Source organism: Petromyzon marinus, chromosome 50, assembly GCF_048934315.1.
Source record: "Petromyzon marinus isolate PM22_M1 ecotype Great Lakes invasive population chromosome 50, UKy_Petmar_22M1.pri1.0, whole genome shotgun sequence".
Taxonomy (NCBI): domain Eukaryota; kingdom Metazoa; phylum Chordata; class Hyperoartia; order Petromyzontiformes; family Petromyzontidae; genus Petromyzon; species Petromyzon marinus.
Genome location: NC_133716.1, coordinates 108,829 through 136,784, shown reverse-complemented (window position 1 = coordinate 136,784; position 27,956 = coordinate 108,829). Strand labels below are relative to the sequence as shown.

The window sequence follows — 27,956 nt, the reverse complement described above, 5'->3', positions numbered from 1 at the left end:
TTACACTACACATGCGACACGACAGCTGGTGACGCTGTTGCGGCTGTTGCGATGGGGTGGGGTGCTGTCAGCCTTCTCGCGTCCCCACACGGTTGCGGCAAACAAAGTTCAACGACGAATTTCGTAACGGACGACATCGCTAAGGAAACCAAGCGTAACGTCGCCATGCAGAAACCACAAGCCTGGCAAGAAAGGTCCTCCTCAGGGCCAGACGAGCCGACCCATCGGACCCCTCGGTTCGTCCTTGCCAGCGACATGTAGAGGGCCTATCCCGAGCGGAGACAGATGTCCTCGCAAAGATCCTTACATCTTTAACCTGCCGCTCTGAATCCATGCGAAAGGAGAAGCTGCGGTGGCAGCGGTGCGCAAGCATCAGCTCACAATAAACAACTCAACACGCTCTTCAACAACAACAATGGGACTGAATCGGAATGTTTTATTTAGACTTGGGGAGGAGGAATCCGATGAGCTGTGAAGCTCTTTTTCACAGATGTCCAGTCTGGGCGGATCAGCAAGTAACGCTGTGTGTCGCCTTCAAAGGAAGAATGTGTAACAAAGCAACGTTTCTGGGCAACGTGGCCCTCCTTCATAACACGCTAACGATGTAGCTTCAAACGCAGCACTTACGATTAGCACGGTCGGCGTACGTACGGTGCGAAAGAAGTTCAACATACACAACGGACAGCTCTGTCAGTCGGAATTGTGATTATTGGCGCAGGTGCCAGCGTGGATTAAATGTGTGTATTGAAGGGACATCGTAACGAGCGCAAACAAAAACCACACGGCTCTTATCCGTTCACATGTTGGCGTTGTTCTCTGCTCTGACACCGGTGAGACAAGGCCACGAAGAAGCTGCTGTTTATAGTGTAGGCCAAACGGTTTCAAAGACTATGCCACATATTATTATTATCATCATAGCGTGTTTGTTTGCATGTTCGCCACAAGTACCGCGTTTGGTTGATGTGTGTGGTGAGTACTTGAGTCCTTGCTCAATGTTTGGCCTTTGAACATCTTAACACAACTTCTGTTTAATTGCCAGAAAGGGGTAAAACATTTTCTTATTTTTCAGCCTCTTAACTTGTCGACTCGCACCTCGGCTGCGTTGCATCCGACTGCCACGACACTCATGTGACTCTCTGCTCGTGAGAAAACAAACTTTAAATTGACTTTGGGGCGCGTGCTCCCCACGTAGCAGGCTTCCGTGAAGACACTCAAGTGGGCGTCACCATCGCGAGATGTTAACTACCTCGCCTGGTGTACAGGAGGTCGTGGGTTCGATCTCAACCCTGATGCCTGCTGTATATTTGGAGTTTGCATGTCTTTCTCTCATCATCACGGTGGCTAGGAGATGTTAACTACCTCGCCTCGTGTACAGGAGGTCGTGGGTTCGATCTCAACCCTGATGCCTGCTGTATATTTGGAGTTTGCATGTCTTTCTCTCATCATCACGGTAGCTAGGAGATGTTAACTACCTCGCCTCGTGTACAGGAGGTCGTGGGTTCGATCTCAACCCTGATGCCTGCTGTATATTTGGAGTTTGCATGTCTTTCTCTCATCATCACGGTAGCTAGGAGATGTTAACTACCTCGCCTCGTGTACAGGAGGTCGTGGGTTCCATCTCAACCCTGATGCCTGCTGTATATTTGGAGTTTGCATGTCTTTCTCTCATCATCACGGTGGCTAGGAGATGTTAACTACCTCGCCTGGTGTACAGGAGGTCGTGGGTTCGATCTCAACCCTGATGCCTCCTGTATATTTGGAGTTTGCGTGTCTCTGTCTCTCCCCATGGTCGCGTGGATTTTTCTCCAAGTCCTCCGGTGTTTCCCTCCACATTTAGAATCGACGCGCTTTTAGAGTATTTGGCTGCTATAAATGTCCACATGCTAAGCCACTTCTTTGAGCTATCATTTGTGGCCAGGTCACTTCTGAAAATGAGCTATACAGCTCAGTGGGCCTTACCTGGTAAAATAAAAATTAGTTTCTAGTTTAGTTTAAACAGAGATTGACAAGTATGGCAGTTACAAAGAAACGAGTATGGCAGTCAGGCAGATGCAAACGTTGGACCAACGCTGGTTGACGTTGAGCCGTGGAACGTGCGACGACTCAATGTCCGACAATGCCTCCGTGGCCGATATGTTACTGTCCTACCCCGCACCTCCGATTAGCGCGGTGGGCTACGTACGGCGCAAAAGAAGTTCAACATCCGTACGTACATCGCGTTGATGGCTATTACAGTACGCTGCACAAATGTGAATAGGCCTAGTGCTGAGCGAGAGACATGTCTGGAATGGTCACCGGTGGAAAACCAGGGACAGAGCTGATGCTGCAACGCGTTAGGAGTGAGGGGGAGTGGCCGTTACACCCGCCGTGCTGCGCCGTGCCGTGCCGTGCCGTGTGGCGCCGTGCCGTGCGGCGCCGTGCCGTGCCGTGTGGCGCCGTGCCGTGCCGCGTCTATGCGAGGGGCCGGGCCACGGAGGTGTAGGCCGCCTCGATTTCGCCGTCGGCCGGGCACGTGTCGGTGAACTCTGGCTGCGCGCACGCGTGCTTGAGGTACCGCGCAATCCCCGTGAACTGCGCGGGGATTTCCATTCCCTTGAACTTCCTCAGAACGACCTGCACGAGCACGGAGACAATACGAATAATATTTTTTTAGTTTTTATATAGTGGAGGAATCTGATGAGCTATAAAGCTCTTTTTTTTACAGATGTCCAGTAGGGGCACTTGGTCAGAACGTTACAGGAACAAACAATATAACACGATGGGAGTGGAAAGTATAGGAAAGGTTAAAAAAATCACCAAAAAGCATACAAATAAAACTCAACTATTTTTTATTGCATCAGGTGAAGCTCGCTGAGCTATTGACTTCTTTTTCAGAAGTGACCTGGCCACAAATGATAGCTCAACAAAGTGTCTTATCATGTGGACATTAATAGAAGCAAAATCATCTCAATAATCTAGGTGCACGTTTCTAAGTGTGGAGGGAAAAACCGGAGGACGTGGATAAATAATCCACACGACCACGGGGAGGACATTGAAAGTACTGATACACAGCAGGTGTCAGGGCCGGGACCAAACCCCCGACCTCCTGCATACCGGGCGAGGACGATAACATCACGCCACCATGGTGCCCATTAAGTTGAAATAGCAGTCGTACATCAATTCCCGCGCTTGAAGAAGGCAGTAAAACAACAGCAAAAACAGTCCCACTCCAACCACTAGTCTTGTCAGTGTAAGAGAGGGGGTAGAAATTGACTGATGTACGATCTGTTGAGGGCTCCGGGGAGGGGACCTTCCGCGTGCGAGCGAGCCGCGTGTCCGTGTCGCCCCACCTGCATGGTGTGCAGCTTGGGCAGCAGGTTACAGTCGGCGAGTGTGAGCCGCTCTCCGTCCAGGAAGCTGCGGGTGGAGCTCGTGCGGGGCGTTCCGTCCTCGCCCTCCACCGCCTCCTCGTCCGGCAGCGGAGTCACGAGGAAGTCGTCCAGGCGGCCCAGCGCCTTCAGCAGCGCCTTCTCGAGCGCTGCAAAGCCAAAGAACAAAAAAAGACAAAGGTTTCTCCCGTATAGCCTCCACCGGACTGCGAGGGCAAGTGCGGTTAGCGGGCAGCACCTATGAAGGCCGGCAACGGCGCACGAGGGGGTGTGGGTGGCCAGCACCACGCCCGACCGCCTTTGTCTCTCCACAGTGCCGATGTTTACACACCACAACAGGCACTCATTTTGAGGCTGAGTCGACCTAGGGGGGCCCAGGGACGGTTCAGATACTGGTTACTGGTTTTGGCCGTGAGCGGGAATTGAACCCGGTTGGCCAGGTTCGTCGCGCAGCGTAGAGCTAACCGCTGCACCACCGCTCTCCACACACACAAAGACAAAAATCCCCCGTCTAGCCTTAACACACACACGTGCACACACGTGCACACACACACGTGCACACACACACACGTACACACACACACATGTACATCCACACAGCGCCGGGTTACATTTGATGGGGTGGGGGGCTGGGTGTTGTGATATATTTGGTTGGCCACCTCTGTATATGTTCAATGTTACATTCCTCCCCTTGAGTGTTTTACCACCACCACCACCACCCATGCGCCATGCCAAACACTCAATTGATATCCCCTTGGTTATTCAAGTTTGTAAATGATGAGAAAACCCCAGCATCATAAAAGAATAACAGTGCAGGCGGGATAGCAATGAGTAAAAACATCACGTAAATGTCCACAAAGCACACAGCCATTGTGCATTATGCAACAGAGACACGGTAACAGGGAGACACAGAGACACAGACACGTGGACACAGGGACAGGGAGACACAGAGACACGTGTACACAGGGACAGGGAGACACAGACACGTGGATACAGGGACAGGGAGACACAGAGACACGTGGACACAGGAACAGGGAGACACAGACACGTGGACACAGGGACAGGGAGACACAGAGACACGTGTACACAGGGACAGGGAGACACAGACACGTGGACACAGGGACAGGGAGACACAGAGACACGTGTACACAGGGACAGGGAGACACAGACACGTGGACACAGGGACAGGGAGACACAGACACGTGGACACAGGGACAGGGAGACACAGACACGTGGACACAGGGACAGGGAGACACAGAGACACGTGGACACAGGGACAGAGAGACACAGACACGTGGACACAGGGACAGGGAGACACAGACACGTGGACACAGGGACAGGGAGACACAGAGACACGTGGACACAGGGACAGAGAGACACAGACACGTGGACACAGGGACAGGGAGACACAGAGACACGTGGACACAGGGGCAGAGAGACACAGACACGTGGACACAGGGACAGGGAGACACAGACACGTGGACACAGGGACAGGGAGACACAGAGACACGTGGACACAGGGACAGGGAGACACAGAGACACGTGTACACAGGGACAGGGAGACACAGACACGTGGACACAGGGACAGGGAGACACAGAGACACGTGTACACAGGGACAGGGAGACACAGACACGTGGACACAGGGACAGGGAGACACAGACACGTGGACACAGGGACAGGGAGACACAGACACGTGGACACAGGGACAGGGAGACACAGAGACACGTGGACACAGGGACAGAGAGACACAGACACGTGGACACAGGGACAGGGAGACACAGACACGTGGACACAGGGACAGGGAGACACAGAGACACGTGGACACAGGGACAGAGAGACACAGACACGTGGACACAGGGACAGGGAGACACAGAGACACGTGGACACAGGGGCAGAGAGACACAGACACGTGGACACAGGGACAGGGAGACACAGACACGTGGACACAGGGACAGGGAGACACAGAGACACGTGGACACAGGGACAGAGAGACACAGACACGTGGACACAGGGACAGGGAGACACAGACACGTGAACACAGGGACAGGGAGACACAGAGACACGTGGACACAGGGACAGAGAGACACAGACACGTGGACACAGGGACAGGGAGACACAGAGACACGTGTACACAGGGAAAGAGAGACACAGAGACACGTGTACACAGGGACAGGGAGACAAATACATGTGGACACAGGGACAGAGAGACACAGAGACACGTGGACAGAGTTCCACGCACTGTCATTGTTGGCACTGCTCGTGTTCTTGATGAACGCAGAAAACTTGGCAAAGACATCGCTCCCAGCTGTGTTTGACTCGGGGTTGTTGGCCGCCAGCTTGGGGTACCTACAACACACGAGCGAAACTTACATTAGTCTACAACCCACAAAACAGCCAGCAACTCAGTCACTCAGTCAGCTACCCAAATCATGTAACTATTCACTCAATCACTCAGCCAACCAACCACCCAGCCAACCCGCTCAATCACTCAGCCGATCAAATAAACCAATCGATTTCTAAGCCATCACCCAGCCAACCACCCGATCACTGAACCAACCACCCAACTAACCACCCAATCAGATACGCAAACCAAACCAAGCAACAACTCAAACCTCAACCTCCAATTAGCACGGTTAGCTACGTGCGGTGCGAAAGAAGTTCAACATCCATCCATAACCACAGCCCTAACCTGTCCCTACTGGGCATCTGTGTAAAAAGAGCTTCATAGCTCACCGGGATAAATACACCCCCCACACCCCCACTGTTTTACATCCGTCCTCTCTGGGTTATTCTGGTTTCCCTGCATAACCTAAAACAAAACATATATACTCAACGTTGGTTAAAATGTGCATAAAAAGTGAATATTATGAGCATTGTAATCATCACTCCCTCCAATCATCTCTCCCGACTAATTATCTCTCTCTACTAATCCGCACCTCTGATAATTATCACAGTTTGCTACATACGGTGCGAAAGAAGTTCAACATACATACATGAAGTTCAACATCGATACATACATGTTAGTCATGGCCACGTACATACAAAATGTCGCTAATAAATGTCTACCCCACTCAATTCAGATGTTTACGACGTTTCCTCTTATTCACTGCTCCATGAAAACATTTATTTAGGGAGGATGGGGGGAATATGCAACTCCTTCACGAGCCATTAGCTGCAGTAGAAAACACACAGCTGGCGTGCAGACATGTGCTGAACGCAGCCTGTGTGTTTGTATTTACCTGTGGGCTTCGTGAGCAACACCGCCCACAACGCCTGCAGCAGGCCTGTCAAACGTCGCAGGCCAAGCCGGGCAACGAGCGGCCATTGGCAGATCAGGTGCCGAGTCGCCTTGCGGTGCACGAGAGGTCATCTACCACGTGATGTCATCTACCACGTGATGTCATCTACCACGAGAGGTCATCTACCACGAGAGGTCATCTACCACGAGAGGTCATCATCTACCACGAGATGTCATCTACCACGAGAGTTCATCATTTACCACGAGAGGTCATCATCTATCACGAGATGTTATCTACCACGAGAGGTCATCTACCCGAGAGGTCATCATCTACCACGAGAGGTCATCATCTACCACGAGAGGTCATCATCTACCACGAGTGGTCATCTACCACGAGAGGTCATCATCTACCACGAGAGGTCATCATCTACCATGAGAGGTCATCATCTACCACGAGAGGTCATCTACCACGAGAGGTCATCATCTACCATGAGAGGTCATCATCTACCACGAGATGTTATATACCACGAGAGGTCATCTACCACGAGAGGTCATCATCTACCACGAGAGGTCATCATCTACCACGAGAGGTCATCTACCACGAGAGGTCATCATCTACCACGAGATGTCATCTACCACGAGAGGTCATCATCTACCACGTGATGTCATCTACCACGAGAGGTCATCATCTACCACGAGAGGTCATCTACCACGTGATGTCATCATCTACCACGAGAGGTCATCTATCACGAGAGGTCATCTACCACGAGAGGTCATCATCTACCACGAGCGGTCATCTACCACAAGCGGTCATCTACCATGAGAGGTCATCATCTACCACGAGAGGTCATCATCTACCACGAGCGGTCATCTACCACGAGAGGCCATCATCTACCACGTGATGTCATCTACCACAAGAGGTCATCTACCACGAGAGGTCATCATCTACCACGAGAGGTCATCATCTACCACGAGAGGTAATCTACCACGTGATGTCATCATCTACTACGAGAGGTCATCTACCACGAGAGGTCATCTACCACGAGATGTTATCTACCACGAGAGGTTATCTACCACGAGAGGTCATCTACCACGTGATGTCATCTACCACGAGAGGTCATCTATCACGAGATGTTATCTACCACGAGAGGTCATCATTTACCACGAGAGGTCATCATCTACCACGAGAGGTCATCGACCACGAGGGGGTCCCATGGATATGAATCTAGGGGGGTCCCAAGTGTGAGGGCAATCGCTCTAATTGCGCCCTCACCTATCCCTCACCCCTCCCTCACCCTACCCCTCCCTTCCTCACCACACCCCTCCCTCACCCACCCTCACCCAACCCCTCCCTCACCCCACCCCTCTCTCCCTCCCTCCATCACCCCATCTCTCCCTCACCCCACCCATCCCTCGACTCTTCCTCCCTCACCCTACCCCTCACTCTCATCAAACCCCTCCCTCACCCCACCTCACCCAACCCCTCTATCACCTCACCCCTCACCCCACCTCTCCCTCCCGCCCTCCCTCACCTCTCCCTCACCCACACCTCCCTCACACCACCTCACCACTCACAGCTCCCTCACCATCAACCGCTGATCCCCTGCCCGCGACCAAGCGCAGGTCCTCCCACACAGATGGAACTCGTCCAGGAATTGTCTTCCCGAGTTCCGAGAATCTCCTCACAGACATCGTGGGTGGCCATGGAGATACGGCGAGACGGCTTCCTTGCCTTGCGTATTCTCCCCGGCTTGCTTCAGCAACGCCCGAGACCACCATTCCACAGGACCACCATTCCCACAGGACCACCATTCCCACGGGACCACCATTCCCACAGGACCACCATTCCCACAGGACCACCATTCCCACGGGACCACCATTCCCACAGGACCACCATTCCCACGGGACCACCATTCCCACAGGACCACCATTCCCACGAGACCACCATTCCCACGAGACCACCATTCCCACGTGACCACCATTCCCATAGGACCACCTTTCCCACAGGACCACCATTCCCACGGGACCACCATTCCCACAGGACCACCATTCCCACAGGACCACCATTCCCACGGGACCACCATTCCCACAGGACCACCATTCCCACGAGACCACCAATCCCACGTGACCAACATTCCCACGAGACCACCATTCCCACAGGACCACCATTCCCACAGGACCACCATTCCCACGAGACCACCAATCCCACGTGACCACCATTCCCACAGGACCACCATTCCCACGAGACCACCATTCCCACGAGACCACCAATCCCACGTGACCACCATTCCCACAGGACCACCATTCCCACAGGACCACCATTCTCACGAGACCACCATTCCCACGTGACCACCATTCCCACGAGACCACCATTCTCACGTGACCATCAATCCCACGTGACCACCAATCCCACGTGACCATCAATCCCACGTGACCGTCAATCCCACGTGACCACCATTCGCACGAGACCACCATTCCCACGGGACCACCATTCGCACGGGACCACCATTCACACGGGACCACCATTCCCACAAGACCACCATTCTCACGTGACCACCAATCCCACGTGACCATCAATCCCACGTGACCATCAATCCCACGTGACCATCAATCCCACAGGACCACCATTCGCACGAGACCACCATTCCCACGTGACCACCATTCCCACGAGACCACCATTCTCACGTGACCATCAATCCCACGTGACCACCAATCCCACGTGACCATCAATCCCACGTGACCATCAATCCCATGTGACCACCATTCCCACGAGACCACAATTCGCACGTGACCACCATTCCCACGGGACCACCATTCGCACGGGACCACCATTCCCACGTGACCACCATTCCCACGGGACCACCATTCCCACGTGACCACCATTCCCACGGGACCACCATTCCCACGTGGCCACCATTCCCACGTGACCACCATTCCCACGGGACCACCATTCCCACGTGACCACCATTCCCACGTGACCACCATTCTCACGTGACCACCATTCCCACGGACTGGTGAACGTTCTCATTTACGTCGGCCATTCGTGACACGCGGCGGGTGAGCTGAGATTTTGGGAAATGTTTCCACGAATCAAAACTCGAAACAATCAAAACTTTAGAAAGGAAACTTGAACTTCCTCTCGTTGTTGTACGCGCGTGTGTGTTTATTTATTACGGGGAGCAGCAGTGCAGCGGTTAGCGCACAGCCCTACGAACCCCGGCGACCTGAGTTGGATACCCACTCACAGTCAACATTGGTGATATCAGGAACGGTCCTGAAATGAGTAACCGGTGCGGTGCATAAACATCGCCGCTGGGGAGACAAAGGCGTGCTGCTGTCCACCCACCCCTTCTGTGCCGTGCCGGCCTTCACACGTGCTCGCTTAACAGCAATTGCCCCAAAAGTCTCTTAAGGCTATACGGGGGGAGTCTTAGGCTGCAGAAAAAAAGACACACGGGCGTTCTGAGGATATCATTTGGGCATGTTCTAGCCCAGTGTGAACCCTCTCCGAAACTTGACGATGTTGGGGCTGATGTTATACGAGTCGCCGGATTTACAGCCACGCTACAAGGTAGGGTAAACGACTGCATAGTAAATATTTACACAAAGCGGGAAGAGTAAGCTTGTCGTGGCCTCTATTGGAATCGGGAGGCTGCCACAATAGCGGTGTCACGAGCGGTCAGTGGCACGCCGGACCGGCGGTCCGAGAGAGATCGCCGGCCCCATCTCCCGCCGCGGCGGGGGGGCGAAACGGCGGCGCTGCAAGATTCTCAAATCCCCACGTGGCCTCTGTCCACCCGGCAGTATGGATGCACGTGGGATGCGCCACTGTTAGTTCAGTGGCAGGTCCGCGTGTGGTGGGGTGAAGAGCGAGCGCTCCCACCTCGTCCAAGACGTCTGGCCTGCGTATAAGAGGCGGCCAAATGGTCTTAGGGGGCCCTCTCTCGAGTTCACATAGAACGGCCCTTCCATTAAAATAAAAGCAATTTTAGAAAGCAAAGCCCACTGAGCTTTTTTTTCAGAAGCGACCTGGCCACAAATGATAGCTCAACGAAGTGGCTTATCTCGTGGAAATGTACAGCAGTCAAATACTCTAAAGGCGTGACGTTGACACGCAAACTCTGAAATATACAGCAGGCATCAGGGTCGGGATCGAGCCCACGACCTCCTGTACACCAAGCGAGGTAGTTAACATCTCCTAGCCACTGTGATGATGATGAGAGAGAGACAGACCTCCTGTACACCAGGCGAGGTAGTTAACATCTCCTAGCCACCGTGATGATGATGAGAGAGAGAAACAGACCTCCTGTACACCAGGCGAGGTAGTTAACATCTCCTAGCCACCGTGATGATGATGAGAGAGACACAGACCTCCTGTGTACCAGGCGAGGTAGTTAACATCTCCTAGCCACCGTGATGATGATGAGAGAGAGACACAGACCTCCTGTTCACCAGGCGAGGTAGTTAACATCTCCTAGCCACCGTGATGATGATGAGAGAGAGACACAGACCTCCTGTGTACCAGGCGAGGTAGTTAACATCTCCTAGCCACCGTGATGATGATGAGAGAGAGACACAGACCTCCTGTACACCAGGCGAGGTAGTTAACATCTCCTAGCCACCGTGATGATGATAAGAGAGACACAGACCTCCTGTGTACCAGGCGAGGTAGTTAACATCTTCTAGCCACCGTGATGATGATGAGAGAGAGACACAGACCTCCTGTTCACCAGGCGAGGTAGTTAACATCTCCTAGCCACCGTGATGATGATGAGAGAGAGACACAGACCTCCTGTGTACCAGGCGAGGTAGTTAACATCTCCTAGCCACCGTGATGATGATGAGAGAGAGACACAGACCTCCTGTACACCAGGCGAGGTAGTTAACATCTCCTAGCCACCGTGATGATGATGAGAGAGACACAGACCTCCTGTGTACCAGGCGAGGTAGTTAACATCTCCTAGCCACCGTGATGATGATGAGAGAGAGACACAGACCTCCTGTTCACCAGGCGAGGTAGTTAATATCTCCTAGCCACCGTGATGATGATGAGAGAGACACAGACCTCCTGTACACCAGGCGAGGTAGTTAACATCTCCTAGCCACCGTGATTATGAGAGAGAGACACAGACCTCCTGTACACCAGGCGAGGTAGTTAACATCTCCTAGCCACCGTGATGATGATGAGAGAGAGACACAGACCTCCTGTACACCAGGCGAGGTAGTTAACATCTCCTAGCCACCGTGATGATGATGAGAGACACAGACCTCCTGTACACCAGGCGAGGTAGTTAACATCTCCTAGCCACCGTGATGATGATGAGAGACACAGACCTCCTGTACACCAGGCGAGGTAGTTAACATCTTCTAGCCACCGCGGCACCAATTTGGAGGTCACATCTCTCGACTTCGGCTCGTGAAGCGGGTGGCCGCGCCATCGCCCCGTGCTGCGCCGACTCGTTTGAGGTGTCGTCCGCTCTCCTTCACGGGAGGTCGAACGAAGCGAGGGGGGCCCTCTGCTGCTGGGCCAGCGGGCGAGGGAGTCCGTGCCTGAGGAGCACTGTCGGGAAACGGCAGTGGCTGGCACCGCACTCAGTTCACGTGAGATATTTCATCGCAGACAGGAAGGCGAGCCGACCGTCGCAGCAACGGGAGTGATTGCTGTATTTTTACAGCGCGTGTTTTGTTTTAATAGCCACATTGTTGGCATGCGCCGCCGGACTCCCGGTTCGATTCGCAGCTACGAGCGAGATCTGAGCTCGGCCCAGCCCTGTGGTGCAACATTCTCTGGCACGTGTCGTGACCGGTACCGCATAGTTCTGACCCGTGTACGTTCAATGCTCGCCGAGCTGCATTGGCTTCCAATTGCACTCATTGCCACACAAAGCACTTGCCACAAATGGTCCACAATACCTTGCTGATCTCGTCAAGGACCATAAAACATTTGTAAAGAGGCATTATCACACAACGGAGCAGCAGCAGCAGCAGTTCCTGGGTCTCTGTGCGGCTGGCATAACGCGCCACGGTGGATAGGAGATGTTTACTCCCTCGCCTGGTTCGCAGGAGGTCGTGGGTTCGATCCCGACCCTGACGCCTGCTGCTGTATATTTGCAGTTTGCGTGTCTCGCTCCGGGTGCTACGTGTTTCCCCTCCACATTTAGAATCAACGTCACCACGCTTTTAGAGTATTTGGCTGCCGTGAATATCCACGCGATGATGATAAGCCACTCCTAGTTGAGCTATCATTTGTGGCCAGGCCACTTCTGAAAATGAGCTATAGAGCTCAGTGGGGCTTACCTGGTAAAATAAAAATTAGTTTAAGTTGAGGTGCGGCTGTGACCGCGAGTCCCAGACCGTGGAACCCATCGCATCGACTTGCCCACCGAGATTTGTCGCGCGAGCCTCATTCGCGCTAGCGCTCAGCATCCCGGGAAGCCACGGGCGACATCGCCAACACGCCACGTCCCACTGTCGTTGCACGAAAGGGGAAGTGCTAAAGCACAGACGCAATTCCTGACCGCCGCTGCAGCGGCTGCTGCTGCTGCGGGGTTAACCCATTCCTCTGACCGTCCGCACGCAGGCAAGCCTGTGAGCTGCTTGTCTGCTTGGAACGCTCCTCCTTTCGATATTACCAAGCCACTAGAGCTTGACAATCTCATTGCTTGAGAACGCCTTTTTGTCTTTGGTTTGTTGTCCCGCAACTCCGGTTAGCACGGTTTGCTACGTACGGTGCAAAAGAAGTTCAACATCCAGACATGACCTATCCACTCCTGGATGAAGGCCTCCCCCAAATCGTTGCCTTCTCACGCGGTCCTGCGACACCAAGATCGATCTAGTACCTGCACAAGAACTGATTTGACCGCTCCGTCTCCCGACATGCTCCCAGACGCGTGCCACCCCTTGGCTACCTCTCCATTACTATTCTAGGTCATCCATAAACCGGACCCCTAGCAGCACGTCGTGCCCCGGGGCCACTTGCTGTTCTGATTTGTTTCGATGATGCCACGAACCCGAGCGTGTTCCCTCGCCCTGTCCCTCGATGCAACTCACGGCGCGCGTCTCTCCGTGCATCTCTCTCCGCACCTCGCCCATTGTTAGCCGTGCTTCTGAGCCGTGAGCCACAGCAACCTGCGCACACTGATTACGTCTGTCTTCCCGGCGGATTGTTCCACGTTCTTTGCGCTAATCGAGTAGCGCCATGTACGCAACTGCGTCGCACACCGTTGCGTCATCCGCCGCACATATAGGCGGCGTGGAGATGATTTTCCCCCGCGCCTCCGATTATCACGGTTGGCTACGTGCGGTGCAAACGGAGTCCAACGTAGGTACCACGTTTCCATCCAGTGAGAGTGTTCACAACGTGTGCGTGCAAACCAAGGGTACCCAGAGAAAACCCAAAGGTGCGAGGCAGCAACACTTCTGTCCCATGCAGATGGAATGGACGGAAATGAGTCCACACGTCGCTGTACCCCATTCCACAGGTGTCAGGGTGACGGCTCCTCCTCGACATGCAGCGACGGGCAGGCAGTTTCGAGGCCCATCTGTGCGCGATCCATCAAGCCCTCGCTGCTGCCTCCGCAGCAGCCGGGATTACAGGCCGCGACATTAGCGTAGCCACCACCACCGCCACCACCACCACCACCACCGCCACCACCGCCACCACCACCGCCACCACCACCGCCACCACCACCACCACCACCACTGCCACCACCGCCACCACCGCCGCCACCACCACCACCGCCGCCACCACCATCGCCACCACCGCCACCACCGCCGCCACCACCGCCACCACCACCACCACCGCCACCACCACCACCGCCGCCACCACCATCGCCACCACCACCACCACCACCGCCACCACCGCCACCACCACCGCCACCACCACCACCACCACCGCCACCACCGCCACCACCGCCGCCACCACCACCACCGCCGCCACCACCATCGCCACCACCGCCACCACCGCCACCACCGCCGCCACCACCACCACCACCGCCACCACCACCACCGCCACCACCACCGCCACCACTGCTACCACCACCACCACCACCGCCACCACCACCACCGCCGCCACCACCACCAGCCAGGGTTGGCGGATCGCACACAGATGGGCTGTGAAACTCCCTTCCCGTGGGCGTTGAGGAGGAGCCCGTGTTCTGACTCGCCGGGAGAAGGCGGTACCGAAAATGTTCACTCCACCCTTGCCATTTGGCGAGATAGAGCGTTGCGCCCTCGCACCGCAATGGGGTTTTCTCCAGGTGCTCCACTTTCCTCCCACGAGTAAACACTCATTAATTGCCCGATAAAACCTCAATACATGGACGCATTGGTGGTACACCAGTACAGCATGACACACCGGTCCTCATAAAACAACGTCGCTGTTGCAGTGAGCTGTAGACGCTCCATCAGAAGTTACCTTCGATTCAGCAGCTGCTTTCCCATTCGAACGTGCGGTGACACCACGAGTCGTCCTCTTTTGATGCCACCGTCCGTCCAGAAATTATTCCGGAAACGAATTGGGGAACCGTCCCGACCAAGTCTAGGGCACGAGGAGTCAAATCTGCCTTTGGAGAACGGAGCAGCCAATCGCCATCGGGCTGGGTGCTGCTATACGGCAACAGATTGTGAAGCTTCGTGTCAGCCGCTCGTATAAACATTCGTCATCACGAGAACCGATTTGGACGGCGACAAAAAAACACCCCGCAATATTTTCTGACCGGGCTTGCGAATCGCGAGAAAATAATTGATTATTGCGGAAAATAAAATACATTTCTACCGCGGACCACCGGCGTACCGCCAAAACGTTCACATAGAGGACCGCAGAGCTTGGAAGGAAATTGGCGCCAGCTCCTAGCAGCGTTTGGCTGCTGCTGCCGCTGCCTCGTCTGAGTCGTCCTCTCGCTTTCTCTTCGTGAGCGAGCGAATGCCGTGCGGTGCCGTGGTGAAATTTGACGTCATCATCATCATCATCGTCGTCATTGTTGTTATGCCACGTCGGTTGTTTGTGTTGTATGAACCATACTTGACCACGCTGCTCAGTGAGGATTGGGGCAGTGGGGGGCGTGGGGCTCACGCCGCTGAGATGTCACTCACCATGGTTATCCACGCCTGGGAATCGAACTCAGGTTGCTGGATTTTATAGTGTAGTGTGCTAACCGCAGCGCCACCCCTCCTGACCCTTATTGAATAAAAATGATGCGTAAGCACATCCACACACACACAGATTTATCTGTTTCTTGGACGGTGAAGTGTCACCGTGATGCATCGTTGGGCGACATTAGGATGCGTTCTATCACCGGACACGTCCCTCGACTGTCGTTTCTGCCCGAAACGTCCGCGGATGGCCCTGCGAGTGGAGTGTGGGCAACACGTGTGCCTGAACCATTGTTGTTCCACCCGCGTAAAAAACTACCCACTTCCCGGTGTTCCGTAGGGGGCCCGGACTCTGGGGGACAACACGAACTTCCTGCCATCGGAGCCGGCCGCGGTGGAGCAGATGCATCCTCGCAGCCTCTGGGCCTGCTGAGCCACCGGGGGTTTAACCGCGAGCCCCTTGCTCCGGTGCGGTGTTCACCCACGGAATCTCCCTCCCTCCCTCCCTCCCTCCCTCCCTCCCTCCCTCCCTCCCTCCCTCCCTCCCTCCCTCCCTCCCTCCCTCCCTCCCTCCCTCCCTCCCTCCCTCCCTCCCTCCCTCCCTCCCTCCCTCCCTCCCTCCCTCTCCTTGTGCTCTCCGATCACGACACGGCCAAAGTGTCCCTTCCTACCCGGGTTATCTCTTCACGGATTAGGCTACGTACGGTGTGGAAGAAGTTCAACGTGCGTGCATATTAGGCCAGCGTCGCATCACATGTATGTTGAACTTCTTTCGCACCGTACGTAGCCACCGTATGTCGCCGACCGTGCGATACGAGGCTACGTGAGGCTACGGTCTCGATGTTTGCCGCACGGAAATGGACCCGGTATTTTTAACGCTCATGGCTGCGTGAGTGTTCGGGCTTTTGTTTGCTCAGTCGGCGCCGGCTGAGGGCGTCAATGCGCGAACTCCGTCTCACTAGCGAGAGGCTGCCCAGATCCAAGCCCAGGATGCCCACGGTGCCGCCCCAGTCTGCAAACTCGAGGATGCAGACCACCGCGCGGCGCGCGGCGCTTCCAGATGCGCTTATGCGGCCGTCTGGAACGCTCTTGCTTCCAATATGAGAAAGCCACTGGAAGCTATGCACTTTTAAATCATCGTCGAGGTTGAAAGCTCATTCCTTAAGACTGCTTTGGGAAGGTCTTTCATCCAGCTGTGGATAGACCGTGGCACACGCAAGTGAACGCTTTACGTGTAATGGTCATGGCTGCGATATAATTCAGAATCAAGTAAAATTATATTTACGTTTATGTGCTACGAAGAGAGGGCCATTGCCACCGAAACGTCGCTTATGATTGTGTTTTTCCTTGTAACACCAACGCGGTGAGTGTTTTGTATTAATAATAGTAACCATGCGTGCAGCCTTGCTCCCAGTGGCAGATCGAATGGGGGGAGGGAGGAGGGGGCGCCAGCGGGGCAATTTCACCGCCCCCCCCCCCCCCCTCCCTTGAGACCTCTGAAATTAATATTTATTGACAGAAGAGAAAATATCTCAAAAGTTTCTTTCGTAAGAATCTTAAAATCTTGGGTGCCGCCTGCCCCCCCACCTTGCCAAGTTCTGAGATCTGCCTCTGCTGCGCCCCTGGCATGCGGCGCCACGGTGGCTAAGAGATGTTAACTACCTCGCCTGGTGTACAGGAGGTTGTGGATTCCATCCCGACCCTGGCACCTGCTGTATATTTGGAGTTTGTGTGTCTCTCTGTCTCATCATCATCACGGTGGCTAGGAGATGTTAACTCCCTCGCCTGGTGTACAGGAGGTTGTGGATTCGATCCCGACCCTGGCACCTGCTGTATATTTGGAGTTTGCATGTCTCTCTCTCTCTCTCCGGGTCTTCTGGGTTTTCCCTCCACATTTAGAAACGTGTGCTTAGATTGTTTGGCTGCCATGAATGTCCACGTGATAAGCATCTTCGTTGAGCTATAATTTGTGGCCAGGTCGCTTCTACAAAAAGAGCTGTGTAAGCTCAGTGGGGCCTTACCTGGTAAAATAAAAAATAGTTTGATAGTTTAGTTACGTGCCATTCCGCTAAAACAACATAACCTTGCCCACCGGCTGAACTTTGGCCAAGGTCTCCACGAAGTAACAACAGCACGTGGCTTTTGCCAACAATCAATTATTAATATCGTAAAACAAGCGCATGCCACGGGCGAAGAACATACACCCTTAGAGGGAGGAAATCAATGTGGGGTAATAAACGGCAGTGCCAAGCCAGTCCGTTAAGTGAGCCTCCTCTGGTTGTCGATGAAAATGCATTAAAACCACAACCGTGGACAGTCAGACGAACTCATTACCTACTGGTTTAACATGTTGGCTTTCGGTACCAATGTCATCCATAATACAGGTTTGCTTTGGGTTATATTGCATGAATATATAAATGTGTCGTTAAACCCGCCACCACCCCAAACAGCTCGCCACAAATGAACCACGACACCTCGCTGATCTCGTCAAGGAGCACAAACCATCATCACGAACTCCTCCAGGGGTCATCCTTACAGCAGCAGCAGCGGCAGCTCTTGGCTGCTGCCATCGCACAGAGGCGGTGGTCACCGCATCGCGCGGCGCTTTCAGATGCGCTTCCAGTACTGTATTAGGAAGCTGCTGGAGCTATGAACTTTTAAATTTAGATTGAAAACTCATTTCTTGAGAACTCCTTTTTGTGTTTATTTTTTTGTCCTTCCCTGCACCTCTGGTTAGCACGTTTGGCTACGTACGGTGAGAAAGAAGTTCAACATACAAACAAGTTCTACATACATGTTAGCCATGGCCAGGGATAGAAACGTCGACCGCTGAATTGCAAGTCCATTGTGCCAACCGCTACGCCACGGCGACATCCCATAGATATTTGTATATAGACAACACTCAGCATCGCCTTGCATTATCAAAGCATCGCCTTGTATCATCCTCTTGCGAGAAGCAGCGGACAGAGCAGGGAAAGCCTCCACCAGCAGTGTAACATTGATGTGATGATTGGATAGTGTTGTATGAATCACAGTGATGACGATGGTGGTGGCAATGAATGGATAATAACGTATGGATGACGATGATGATGATGTTGACAATGTATGGATAATTGTGTATGCATGGGGACCTCTCACCTTGGAGGACACAGCACATCCTCGAGAAACTCCTCGATCTTGATGGTGTCAGTCTTGACTCCCCCGTTGTAGGTGAGAAAGGGGGGCTGGGTGCCTGGAGCGAGTTTTGCGAGACTGGCCGGCTTCCTGGCACAACACGGACAGCGGCAGTGCAACGCAGCCACGTTAACGCAGCGCGATGACATCGTGCGCGGAGACTTTGGCGTGCGCTCGAGTGACTTAGAACCAACGTGAGACGGGGATGTGTCTCGCCACCTGAAGGTTTATTTCATTGGCCCATGGTCGTTTAAGCAAGCGAGTGGCAGCTCTGAGAATGAAAGTAACTCGCTTGAATTGTACGCAAAAAACATTGCTTCCAGTGGCAGGGTGGGTGGGAAGATGCTGCTCCCGAATGTGTGGAGTGGAGGTTATTTGAAGGGATCTCAGAGGTAACTCTGCGATGTCCGCCTCCTTTGGCCACGCGTGTGACGCGTCCTATCAGCCACGCGGCCTTCTGGGAGTGCATTTCGCAGCGGCATCGTTTTGATCCAAGTAATCTCCGGAGCCGTTTCGATGTTCCGAGTCTCATCAGCAGAGCCAGGCCTGGGTCACTGATCCTGCTCAGTTGCCTGACGTCATGGGCAATAGCCCTCCCCGAACACCGTGAACCCGTCCAGCGAATGTTAGGACACTTTTTCAACGAATAAACATTCCGCACTGCGATGGTTCAGAAGGCCCACAGAGCGATGAACTAAAACTTCGTGAGATTTTGTCTGCAAAATGAAACAGGCTTCCATCTGCTAATTCAATAAATAATTGCCCACAATGCACCACCGCGGTCAGTAATGGAGTCGTATTACTGCGACTTCTGTGTCGGAGCTCCGCTCGTCCACAATTCACTCCCTCGTCTCTCGCTGCGTCGCGCATCAGCGACGTTCTCCTGTGGGTGTCTCCAGACGTCTACCTCCCTCTTTGACGAATTCTCTGGCGCCTCTCAATGCCCATTTTTAGTTCAATTGTGCACGTCATGAAAGTGATCAACTAAAATGGTTTCACCAGATGAAGCCCACCGAGCTATCAGCTGGCCACACATTTATAGCTCATCGAAGTGGCTTCTATCACCATATGGGAATCTACAGGAGCAGCCAAATAATCTCAATCGCATGTTTCTAAATGTGGAGGGTAATTAACCGGAGGAAGCCGGAGAACAATAATCCATGTGACCATGGAGAGAGAGAGAACTCACGAACTCCAAATACACAGCAGGCGTCACGGTCGGGATTGAACCCACGACCTCCTGCGCATCAGGCGAGGGAGGTAACTTCTCGCCACTGCGGCCCCCCATTGAATTAACAATGAATGAATAATGAACGAGCAATGAATGAATGTACCTGCGTGGATCGACGAGGACGATCTTGAACTCGGCTTTCTTGAGGCACAGCAGCATGAAGAGGCGCTGCGAGAAGGGGCAGTTCCCGATGCGTTCCCCGTCGGTGCCGGCCTGAGAACGCACACAGACAAAGACCCCCCGTATAGCTTTTAACAGACTGGTGGGACAAGTGCCTTTGGCGAGTAGCGGCACCTTAAGAAGGTTGGAAGGGCGCACGCCACACCTGCCTGCCTCCGTCTCCCCAGCGCTGATGTTTACACACTGCACCAGGTAGCCATTTGAGGCTGAGTCGACCTAAGGGAGGGCTATGACCAGTTCAAATATCCGCTCCCCTGTGAATACACACACCACCCCGGAGTCGCATCCCACTACACCGACCACATTAAGGCGCAGCCCCTGCAATTTCTTTCTGACGCCACTGCGAATGAAAGGGTCTTCATTGGAGACAGCCGCAGAGAGTTCCCTCCAAAGTGTATTTGGCCTGCTCTTCCACACTGGCTAGATGTCTCGCAAGAGGAGGGAGCACCTCCACTTGACCCCATGGACTAACTGTGCCGCAACCATGGGTGGACAGAGACAGGGCGAGCACTCGAGAAATTCGCGCCGTTGTTTCCACTGCCGCACCGGGAGGTCGAACCGGCGACCTCGCAAGCGCAGCGTGCCGCTCGCCGTGACACCACCGTGACACCACCGTGGCAGCGGCCGCCGGACAAAGCTACGATAGTTCTGGGAGGCTCAACAGGGACACGTGGTGAGCGGGCAGCCCCTCCAACTCTCACGTAGCCTCCTCCTAGCTCCTGCTGATGTACGTACAGGGACTCCTCGACTTACGAATGAGTTAGGTTCCAGAGGTCCGTTCGTAAGTCGATTTGAACCTTATGGCGGTACCCCGGGGTACAATAGTACCCCGGCTCTCGCACAATGTCCGTGATGCAGTCACTGTTAGTCTGTTGATGGTCGGCGATGCAACAATCGACTCATCTTCGACGAGCTGTACGCTACGATGCACTACCATGGTGCGTACAAGCGTTCGGGGTTTCGGCGCAATCGTCTTCCTCGCTGTGGTTCGACATCGCGGAGTGTGGCACCGATTTCGAATTGATTGGTACCCCAGTCGCGGAGTGAAGTACACCCCTGGGGAAAAAAAGTGTCCCAGAAATAAAATATTTAATTGCCTCGGCCATTTTGTATTATTTGGTACCCTGGGCTACCGCCATGAGGATCATTTGTTCGTAAGTCCAACTTTACTCCTGTCGATTACAGACGTGTTGTATGGCGTGTACATTAAACACGGGAAATGCCTTTAAAAGTTGAATAATCGCCTGTAGATGTAGATTTCACTGGTTCTTCGTGTCCTGCAGATGTAGATGCCACCACCACCATCTATTGCATGGCGGTTGAACTTACGATTCGTATCTCTGAAAGGTCGTAAGTCGAACGTTCGTAAGTAGAGGAGTCTCTGTATGTATGCTGAACTTCTTTCGCACCGTACGCAGCCAGCCGTGCTAATTGGAGGCGATGTTGTGCCTCTCTGCTGCTCTTAGGGCCCCGGCAAATCGTCCGCCAACTCCGCTCACTGCTCAGGTCGTGGAGTACGAGGACAGACAAGATGTTAACCGAGTGCCACTAAGTGACATCACCGCCACTTAGTTGTTGTGGTTGTTTTTGTGGTTGTTAGCCCCTCTATGTTAGCCAACGGCGACAAACCCCGTTTTATGACAAAGTCTCATAATGATTGGTATTCCTTTTTTTAATTAGAACGTTCGAGATTCCGCTGCGATGGAGGGGTGGCCACTGTCTGGACAAACACTGCGATTTTACCAAAGTAAACACGACAATGACGCCATTTGTTTTCATTTAATCCCCAGCGCGAGCAGATCCACAGTCACCCACGCATAACGCATTCCGCCCTCGTACTCACTGGGCAGGGCACGTGCCACGGTTTCCACTGCGGATCCAACCCAGACATGTCTTATCAAGACCGTGCAGCAGAGTATTATTAAGTCCAACACCAGATCTCGGGTACAAATCATTTACTGGCACCTGAATACAGGTGCCAATTCCCGACCAGGTGGCCGCCCAAGTGATGAGTGAAATGCCGAGTGAGTGGGTGGGTAAGTGAGCGAGCGAGTGGATGTGAGTTACTGAGTAACCCGACCAATGAATCGGTGATTGAGTGGGTGAGGTAGTGAGTGAATGAGTGAGTAGGGTTTCCACCTTTTCCACGATAGACCAAACACAGACATATTTCTCTTTCGGCACTACTATGTGTGTTAAACTTCTTTTGCACCATACAAAGCCAAACGCGCTAATTAGAGGTGCTGTGTTGTTTTACGGCACAATACCGGTACCAGATCATGGTATAAATAAATTCCTGCCGTCTGAACACAGATGCTAATTGCCAGGCTGTACCAGGTGAGAAACCAAGACATGTGGCAATCGCAGCACGTGCCTCAATACAAAGTCGCGCATGGCAAAGGTCAAAAGGTAAAATTAGTTTCTTGTGCAAGTGAGTGCGGGGGTTGGGACTTATCTCCCACTTTACAGCCCTGAGCCAGTAGTGGAAATTCCCCATTCCTATGGTGGAGGTGAGTCTGTCCGTAGATTAAACACAATTAACATCTCACGGTGGAGCTCTCATGAATCATTCTCAGCCGTGGGGGAGCTGAGTCGACTCGTGGCCGGGATTTGAGCTCAAGATTTCGACTCGAGCACGCTCACCAGCTCCACACGACTCGACCCACGCTCCATGTAGAGCTGTTTTGTCGGGAGGGGGGCATGTATTTGACCATACTTCACCACGCTCACCAGTAGTGTGGGTTGGTGAACGTGGGGTGCATATAATTTTAGAGCTGCCACCTTTTCCCGCTGCAGACCAAACCCAGACCACATCTCTCGGTCAGCACTGGGTCTATCGTGAAAAAAGTGTGCAGTACGCTGTTGTCATGAAGTTCAACAAGGCAATACCAGTATCAGATCTCGAACACAGATTGGCATCGGTCCGAATGTAAACTGGGCAGGTGTCGACCCTCGAGTATAGATGTACAGTACAACAATGGATGTTATGCACTGCCCTGTGCTCCCCGCCGCATCTCCCACGCAGCAGCCTATACGTATGTATGAATGTAGAACTTCTTTCTCAACGTACGTAGCAAGCCGTGTTAATCGGAGGTGTGGGGGAAGGACAACAAACTGAACACAAAAATCAGTTCCATAGAAATGGGATTTCAATCGAGATTAAAAGTGCCTAGCTCCAGTGGCTTCCTAATATCAGAAGAGCGTTCCAGACGGCCGCACAAGCGCATCCGAAAGCGCGCGATGCAGTGGCCGTCGTTGGTCGATGGCGCAGCCGCCGCAGCCGCTGCGAGGAGGACCACCGGGGGAGTTCGCGTGATGATGCTTTATGCCCCTTGACGAGATCAGCAGCGAGGTGTTGTGGTTCAATTGTGGCGAGCGGTTCGTGTGTGTTACCAGCGCGGCGACCTTTCGTCGCGTTTCATTCATTTGGCGGTGAGGGCGAGGGGGTCATCCGTGAACACGGCGAACATCGGTGGCGAGTAGCTTCCGAACCAGTTTTTTTTTTTTATCACCGCCCTCTGCCCACTTCACAAAAATCTGCGCTGGCCGAGCGTGGTGGAAGTTTGGCCAAATATCCCGCAGGACCCACACGTGCCTGGGGAGGCCGCATGCAGCAGTGGGTGGAGGCGCACCTGTGAGGGTACACGTGCCGTCTCCTCCAGTGTGCGACTCGGGGACTTACTCGCACACACAGTCGGAATATTTATTTGTACTGGGGGAATCCGACGAGCTGTAAAGCTCTTTTTATTTTCACACCAACACCACACAAAAGTCTCATTAAAACAAAATTGGCCAACCATTGTGGTACAGGACCCTGCTGAAGCCCGGGAGAAACCCCTTGGCACACGCAATGCTTTTTGCCCTTGGCCGTCGTGTGTACTGCACTTTATTTAATCAACGGAATGGAGCGCTGTCAGGATAAAACACCTCTGTTTTTGCTGCCTTGCCTAAGCTTGCGACATCGGACTTATTAAATGACGAAGCTACAATTCATATTTAGGACTTGCTTACCATTGTCTCCAATTTCCATTCCTATCGTCGCCGTTGTTGTTTTTGCTGTTGTAACTTTGCTGACTCCGTGCCCGTGCTGGACGCGTCTGTAAAACAAGAGCTTCATAGCTCATCGGATTCCCCCTCCCCAAGTCTAAAAAAACATTCCGATTGTTTATGCACAACATAGGTTTCTAAAGCGATCATTTGTGTCCGCACGTCTGGGCAAAACACTTTGATAGACGTGGCCGCTGTTCGTTTGTTTAAAATCTTCGGCGAGTCCCTTCGAGCAACGCGACTCCACAGCGAAGGCGCCTTCACATCGGGGCAGCCTCTGGGCTCATTGCCGTGACCCCCAACGCCGTCGCTGCTGACGAGAGAGTCGGGTGGACGCGGCTAACTAAAGTTCGTTGCAATTAAAGCTTTTAAAATGTCTTGAGACTTGGTTGGTTGAAGCTTGGAGCAGAACGACGGGCTTTGATTGTGCTCACACAATGCTGCTGGAAGCGGCGACTCCTCCCGAGGGCACGCGCGGCCCATGTGGCGTTCTGTCGGGAATACTTGAAGGGAATTTCAGTCTGCCGAGAGGTGGATTTGCGGGGCAGACGCCGCCTGCCTGCTTACTCAAAACGTGGCACGGCTTCTCTGTGCGCTGATGATGTCGCTGATGCCGCTAAAACTGCTGCTGCTGCTGCGCTTGATGCTACTGATTCTAAATCTTGACTGAAAGCTTTCGTCGTGACTGCAGGAATTCATATTGTTTGGGTCTTTCGGTAAAGCCACGTAGATATTGTTTTTGTTATTTTCTTTGAACCTATCTACGTGACTTTACCGAAAGACCCAAAGAATATGAGCTATTGGTTTTACCATTGCCTGCTGCTGCTGCGACTGCTATGGGTGGCTGCTGTTGCTCTTGCTGCTCTTGTTACTGCTGCTATGGCTGCTACTCATGCCTCTGCTATTGCTGCTACTGCTATTGCTACTATTGCTGCTGCTTTTGCTATTGCTGCTACAATCGCTACACTTGCTGCTGCTGCTATTGCCACTGCTATTGCTGCTACAATCGCTACACTTGCTGCTGCTATTGCCTCTGCTATTGCTGCTACTGCTATTGCTACTATTGCTGCTGCTTTTGCTATTGCTGCTACAATCGCTACACTTGCTGCTGCTGCTATTGCCACTGCTATTGCTGCTACAATCGCTACACTTGCTGCTGCTATTGCCTCTGCTATTGCTGCTACTGCTATTGCTACTATTGCTGCTGCTTTTGCTATTGCTGCTACAATCGCTACACTTGCTGCTGCTATTGCTGCTACAATCGCTACACTTGCTGCTGCTATTGCTGCTACAATCGCTACACTTGCTGCTGCTATTGCTGCTACAATCGCTACTGTTGCTGCTGCTATTGCTGCTACAATCGCTACTGTTGCTGCTGCTGCTAGTCCTACGGCTGCTGTTGTTGCAATCGCAGCAGCAGCTGCTACAGCTCGTGCAACTGTTGCTCTTATTGCAGCAGGAAGTTGCTGCTGATTTTATCTCAGAGTGCGTTAGGAAGCCAGGAAACGGACCCTCCCTTAGGTTACAATTTCACCAGAATGCACAAGTATTTATATGCCTAATCGGCGACACGATGTTTAAACGAGTTGAAAGCGTTTGGAAAATCAATAGCATGCATTAATATATATACGGACTTTCTAAAACATAATGTAATAAGGGACAAAGATCCCCCGTGTAGCCTTAACAGGCTGTTGGGGCAAGTGCTGTTAGCGAGCAGCATCTATGAAGGCCGGCACGGCACACGAGCGGGTGGGTGGCCAACACCACGCACGGCCGCCTTTGTCTCCCCAGTGGCGATGTTTACAGATTGCACCAGGTACTCATTTGAGCCTGAGCCGACCTAGGGGAGGCCCAGGACCGGTTCGGATAACCGTCACTGATGGTGTTGTACACACCTATGTGACCACGATACACTACAACCATCGTAGACCACATGGTTGTGCTGTTAGCGAGCACATATTAAGGTCGGAAGGGCGCACGACCTGGGTGTTGTGTGGCCTAGCGCCACTCCCGGCCGCCTTTGTCTCCCCAGTGCTGATGTTCACGCACCGCATCACCCGCGTAGTCGTTAAAGGCCGAGCAGACGTAGACGAAACCCAACACACGTCGACATACAGTCTATTGAACTGTGCCGCTAGTCACACAATGGATGGGGTCCCGAGCCAGGATTCGAACTAGGGACGCGAATGCGCGAACCACCCCGCTCCCACCGCTGCACGTGGACTCCACCACCACACGAACCTCACCGCTAGACGTGGACTCCACCACCACACGAACCTCACCGCTGCACGTGGACTTCACCACCACACGAACCTCGCACGCTAGACGTGGACTCCACCACCACACGAACCTCATCGCTGAACGTGGACTTCACCACCACACGAACCTCACCGCTGCACGTGGACTTCACCACCACACGAACCTCACCGCTGCACGTGGACTTCACCACCACACGAACCTCACCGCTGCACGTGGACTTCACCACCACACGAACCTCACCGCTGCACATGGACTCCACCACCACACGAACCTCACCGCTGCACGTGGACTCCACCACCACACGAACCACACCGCTGCACGTGGACTCCACCATCACACGAACCTCACCGCTGCACGTGGACTTCACCACCACACGAACCTCACCGCTGCACGTGGAGTTCACCACCACACGAACCTCACCGCTGCACGTGGACTCCACCACCACACGAACCACGCCTCTGCACGTGGATTCCACAACTACACGTGGCATCCCCACACTCCAACATGACACGTTCACGTCCCACACATTGACAACCACAGTGCGTGGGGGCACGGAGTGGGTGGGCATGGTGGACCTGCGCGGTGTGGCTGCCGATTCATCACGCGCCCCCTGGGATCCTGCGGACCCCCTGGGACCCTGCGGACCCCAGATTATTAGCCCGTATGGGGACCAACCCACCCCCATCCCAGCCGGGGGTTCCCTGCAGACTTCGCGGACGCACGTGTCTCGACTTGTCTCATCATCATCCACGACTTGTCTCATCATCATCATCATTCACACGTCTCATCATCCACGACGTCTCATCATCCACACGTCTCATCATCCACACGTCTCATCATCATCATCATCCACGACTTGTCTCATCATCATCCACACGTCTCATCATCCACACGTCTCATCGTCCACGACGTCTCATCATCATCATCCACGACTTGTCGTCTCACCTTCACGAAGAGCTCGATCACAGGGGCTCGCTCCCGAGACATCTCCGCTGCTGCTGCTCCTGCTTCTCTTCCTGCTGCTGCTGATGACTCCGTTATTCCCGTCTCCCTGCTGCTGCTGCTGATGACTCCGTTATTCCCGTCTCCCTGCTGCTGCTTCTGCCGCTGCGTCTCCTCACACTGCCCCTCCTCCAGGGGCTTACTTCCTCTTTTTGTTGTTGGTGCCGTTCTCGCTTCTGCTCCTCCTACCGCTGCGGCTCCTTCTCCTGCTGCTGCCACTCCTACTGATGTTGATTCTGCTGCTTCTCCCGATGCGTCCACTGCTGCTGCTGCCGCTGCTGCGAATGCCGCCTGCGAGGTGAGCCGAGATGTCTCCCCGTGCACACCTCCAGCATCCCGTAGCCCCTTCGCGGGCTTCGTCCA

At 53.6% G+C, this 27,956-nt stretch overlaps 1 protein-coding gene across 2 annotated transcripts; it reads right to left on the bottom strand.

Moving 5' to 3' along the window:
• Positions 1 to 416: 416 nt before the first annotated feature.
• LOC116953150 (chloride intracellular channel protein 5-like) lies at positions 417 to 27,956 on the bottom strand. 2 transcript variants are annotated; one of them, XM_032973053.2, is made up of 6 exons: positions 27,537 to 27,956; positions 20,209 to 20,318; positions 18,839 to 18,964; positions 5,609 to 5,715; positions 3,330 to 3,517; positions 417 to 2,613 (listed from the first exon to the last, which is right to left on the bottom strand). In XM_032973053.2, the coding sequence occupies exons 1-6, from the start codon at positions 27,576 to 27,578 to the stop codon at positions 2,452 to 2,454; spliced, it is 735 nt and encodes a 244-aa protein (XP_032828944.2). In that variant the 5' UTR covers positions 27,579 to 27,956; the 3' UTR covers positions 417 to 2,451. The 2 variants fall into 2 exon arrangements, with proteins under 2 accessions (XP_032828944.2, XP_075930831.1); XM_076074716.1 differs by lacking the exon at positions 27,537 to 27,956 and adding an exon at positions 22,129 to 22,279.